At 44.6% G+C, this 4,589-nt stretch overlaps 1 protein-coding gene across 1 annotated transcript; it reads left to right on the forward strand.

Annotated features, from left to right (window-relative positions):
* Window positions 1–709: 709 nt before the first annotated feature.
* On the forward strand, window positions 710–3,481 carry LOC149351806 (uncharacterized). Its single transcript, XM_089575651.1, has 4 exons — window positions 710–937; window positions 2,581–2,742; window positions 2,931–3,203; window positions 3,364–3,481. The coding sequence occupies exons 1-4, from the start codon at window positions 756–758 to the stop codon at window positions 3,479–3,481; spliced, it is 735 nt and encodes a 244-aa protein (XP_089431777.1). The 5' UTR covers window positions 710–755.
* Window positions 3,482–4,589: the final 1,108 nt, after the last annotated feature.

Genomic DNA, 4,589 nt, shown 5'->3' on the forward strand with positions numbered 1-4,589 from the left:
CGTCTTTTTGTTACCACCCAGGTAAAAGCGCATTGTAGATAAATTCCAACTTCGCAGCGCATGGGCGCCGCGCTGCTCACATTTTTTTCTTCGCCCCTGGGCATTTTCCTAACCCTCTGAAGTCCGTCAGCGTTCAAGCACGAAGGAAAAAGCATGCAACTGCTCAAACATATCTGCTGGAAGGCCAACATGTGCAAAGCATGTGCAGAACTGGCCTTTTTCAAGAGAAAGCGTGCCACTCGCGCAGCTACTCAATGCGACGGGTGACCGGTCTGCCCGGTCAATTGTGGGGAGTCGGCCGGAGAGGGCACTATTCACTGGCGCCTGCAGCTCCCCCCTGCGAAGGTGCGGTCCCCGAGCAGGCGCACGAGCACCCGCTCGTTGGCCTTCCCCAGCCCTATAGTGAACTAGAATACCCAGCCCTTTCCATTGCGTGGGGAGAGTTTCGTGCGTGGATTTGTAATATTCGCATATTTCCTTAAAGGTGTAAGCCGGATTGAAATCAGGAACGTGATGAACATTCTCGAGCGTATTTCGGGGTTAAAACTGTACATTGTACCGCGGAACTGATTATCACAAAACCTATAGTTTGCTGCAACGCCACTGCTCGCCTCGCGGTCAGATTCGGTACTGTTGAGAGGGCGCGTCGTCGGCGCAGCTCATTCACCAGGCAGCGTTTCGGCGGCTGCACGTGCTGCTCGCGCTCAATCTTGCCTTGCAGGCGTACAAAGACGAGTTGTGGCTCATTTTGAAGTATGTCTGGAGCGGTTGCGCGGCGGTCGAAGAGTGGGGAAGTGTATTGTTGTGTTGTCGGCTGCCACAACAGTTCCGTGAACACCAAGGGCAGAGAACCGCCCGTGAAGTTCCACCGGTTTCCGGGAAAATGGTACGAGCAAAAGAGGCGGCAAGCCTGGATTACTGCCGTCCGCAGACTCAAGTGAGTTTTATTTCACTGTCTAAACTTGTCAGATGTTTAGGTTTTTCACGTGCGACGATTCTGCCTAGTGCAAGCCGACAGAGATGTCTAGTGCATTGTAATTCAGTAAGCAGCATTTAGTAACCAACCTCGCGTTGATGAATACGGTATATTTTTTTGCCGACCAAGAGCCGCGTGAAAGGTAATGCGGCAAGTTATTATTTGAGAGGTTTTTGGCAATGGCAAGCGCATTGTGCTGACGTGTACGAGAAACAAGGGGTTACCGCTTCCAGTGTTCAGTGCGTGTGATTGTGTGATAAACGGCGGTGACTTAAAATGGACCTGGTCCACGCTGAGCATGAGACAATTGAAGTAGTGTTGAGAGTTTATTTTAGATATGTTTAATTAGGTCATCTCGCTCGATGTCGCTTGCGGGATTGCTGATGTTGGTCTCGACATGGCTGTGTGGGCGTGGTGTGGCACAGGAGCGATGGGCAGGCTGGTGGAACCGCGGTAAGGCTGGGGGCTACCTCTGCCCACGCCTGGTCGTTCTCGCTGTGCTGCCAGGCGAGGGGACGCATTGGCGGAGACCATCTCGAGCGATGGCTAGACCCTGTGCTCTCAGGTCGTGGCGTAGGTTTGATTTTCTGCCTTCTCCGTAGCCGCTGTTTTCGCTGATAATCTGCATGGCGCGATTCGTAGCCTACAGGAAATGTCATTGTCCTGGGGCCTGTCCCGGTGTACGCGCACGAACCGACCATCTTGTAATAATATTGATCGATCATAGCAGTAGTAATATTTAAAATTAATATTTGTTATCGTTATTTCGCCTTTGAAGGGTTTAGCTGTGCTACTACTAGGAAGTCTAGGAGAAGGAGCTAAAATAGAGTTCACCCCCGTTACATGCTTTCTGAAGCAGTGTTTCATATAAATATATATTAGGTGCAAGTACAGATCCGTGAGGAACACCGGATTTCTTTCTTTCTTTATTTCAAAGTACACATGTAAATACATAAAGACACTCAAGGATCCTCAGCCAGAGGCTAGTCGTGGATCCCAAAATGAATACTGACGATTCAGGAGAAAATAAAAACATACATATTTGTCGGTGTAGAATGAAACAATTGCAATGCAAAATACAATACAAAATACAGACTGAAACACTATCGTATGACATACATATAACCAAAGAAAAAATAAATGTCATTCTACATTCAGACTGCCACGTTCAATAGATTAGTAGTATTATGCCACGCCACAGACGCATATAGTGTCGCTTCACTGAGACGCTTCTGTGTGAAGGAAAAAATTCTTCAGTGCTCTAAATGTATTAGGTGAAGATATGACTGAACATGAGATAGCATTCCAAATTTTGAAACCACAAAAACGCAGACATCGATGACCATAATGATTGTTAGATATTGGAAGCAAGAACTTTCCATGAGCGGCAGAACGAGAACTGGACGGAGGAGCCTTGTATGAAACTGTATTTCTATATATGTATTTCTCATATTTCTCATAAAATAAAAAAAAATATTCGCCAATAGCATCCAGAGGAGTAGATTTTAATCTATTTGTGGGAAAACTGCATGCTTCGAACAGATATGCTACTTGATATTGAATATTGCACACTTTTACAGTATTTTTGTTTATTCCTGGTGCAGCCCTGATGGAACTCCATGGATGCCTACAAAGGCAGCACGAGTTTGCAGCACTCATTTTGTGGGCAACTGCATAAGTAATATGAGTGAGCATCCATCGTACACTCCAACTATTTTTCCACCTGCGTACAAAAATAAAGTGCCTGACCAAGAAAGGACGCAAAGGTAATATTGCCAATCAAACCGAGAATAGAATTTATAGCCACTTTTGGTAAATGTATAAGGCTATGATGTATGCACACTGACAAAAGTGGGAATTCATTGCACTAGAAACCAGTGCATGACAGATACATGCCTGCTACTTCTCCAGCAGAATTGTTATATTTCATTTTTGTTTTTATTGTTTAATACAGGTGTCAGCAGCGCTTGAGTCAGGCAGGTTCATCTAAGCTACACAGTATAAAAAAGAGGCATTTGCCGCAAATCACCACAGCGGCAGTGCCAACAGCACCTACATTAGAAGATTCAGCCAGTGCAGACAGGACCCAAGAAGAACATGAGCACCAAATGGACTGCAGTGACAAATTTGAAGATGGTGGGATGCCAACAAGTGACACAGATGATCTGCAGTCTCCTACTGCAGGAGGCCTTTCACCAGTAACAAAGGTTGATGTTGTAAGTACCCAGTATTATTTTAGATGTTGGGATGTAAATGCTTTTTATAAACCAGCAAGTTGTCATTATGGTTACGCTCCATCTAGTCTTTGTCTTACAACACTTTGTAGCATACCAAAAGCATATAGGTACTTTGCAAATACAAACACTTACTTTTTTTTGCTATTTCAGGCATGCCAAACTGTCTTCAGCCACTGGGAAGCTTACCATTCTTCTGTCAATGACAAATTGTGCTAAAGCATCTACTCAAGTTACACTGAGCAGACTGATCAGGTTGAACCGTCACTAAACTTTTCGTATCTGTTTTGTTTGTACATCTTTTGTTGATAGTTCTATATGAACTGGCATTTTTGTCTGCTTGAAACTGGAACTTCTAGGAAAAATGTATTGTCTACTTAAAGTTGCTTTAGTTTTATCAGCATGCAATGTTGATGTTCACTCTACTTCTCCATACGTCACTGGGACGGGTGGAAGTTGGCGAAGAAGGTGTGTTTTTCAAGGCTTTAACTCAATTAAGGCGAGAAAATGAAGAAGCACTACAAGACGTCTGTGGTTAACACTCCCAGCATTCAGCCTGTTGTTGAACTTGCTACCTACATCTAGGTACAAGAGCACATATGTTGCACGTGAGGACAAGTTATGTTTGTTCCTAGCTAAACTTCGCCTTGGCATAACGTACCGCGCCTTGGATTCGGAGTGAGTGCTACAGCTGCATCAAATATCTTCAAGAAAATGCTTGAGATCTTGAGTGTGGTGCTGCAGGAATGGGTCTACGTGCCACCAAAAGAAGTCATCAAGCTGTCCATGCCACCTGCATTTAAAGTAAACTAACCTAAATCATAGACTGCAGTGAAATCCATATACAGAGATGCCGTCAAGACGAGATTGCCAGAATGTTTTCCGTACAGTTTCTTGTAGGCATCATTCCCAATGGGATGATAGCCTTTGTGTCTAAGGTGTACAGAGGGCGGCATACTGACTCCTTCATCACAAAAAACTGTGGATTCCTAGAGTTCATAAAACTTGGCGGTCTCATAATAAGTGACAAAGGCTTTCCTTAAAATACTTACAAAATTGCAGCTGTACGCATTCATGTTGAGCGCGTCATTCACAGGTTAAAAATTTACAAGATCTTATCCAACAAACTACCTCTAAGCTTGGTCCCCCACATGAGCGAAGTGCTTTCTGCTTGCGCTACCCTTGTCAACATGCAGCCACCTATTACAAAGAAATGACCCACTTTGCCTTCAACTTGCTCCATGGCAACCTTTTAAAGATTGTGCTGTCATTCAGCAAATTAAACTGTGCATGAAGCTTGTTGCAATGACTAGCTCACTTGGGACCTGCACGGACTTGCAGCCGAATCACAATCATAAGCACAAAGCTCAAAGTTCATC

The sequence above is a fragment of the Amblyomma mixtum genome, chromosome 3 (assembly GCF_055824585.1).
Source record: "Amblyomma mixtum isolate Tamu chromosome 3, ASM5582458v1, whole genome shotgun sequence".
Classification (NCBI taxonomy): domain Eukaryota; kingdom Metazoa; phylum Arthropoda; class Arachnida; order Ixodida; family Ixodidae; genus Amblyomma; species Amblyomma mixtum.

Bases quoted from the DNA above. Each gene is read 5' to 3' on its own strand.
- LOC149351806 (XM_089575651.1), top strand. From the start codon at position 756: ATGTCTGGAGCGGTTGCGCGGCGGTCGAAGAGTGGGGAAGTGTATTGT. The intron at 938-2,580 runs GTGAGTTTTATT...TTCCTGGTGCAG, and splicing joins ACTGCCGTCCGCAGACTCAA to CCCTGATGGAACTCCATGGA. The intron at 2,743-2,930 runs GTAATATTGCCA...TGTTTAATACAG, and splicing joins GACCAAGAAAGGACGCAAAG to GTGTCAGCAGCGCTTGAGTC.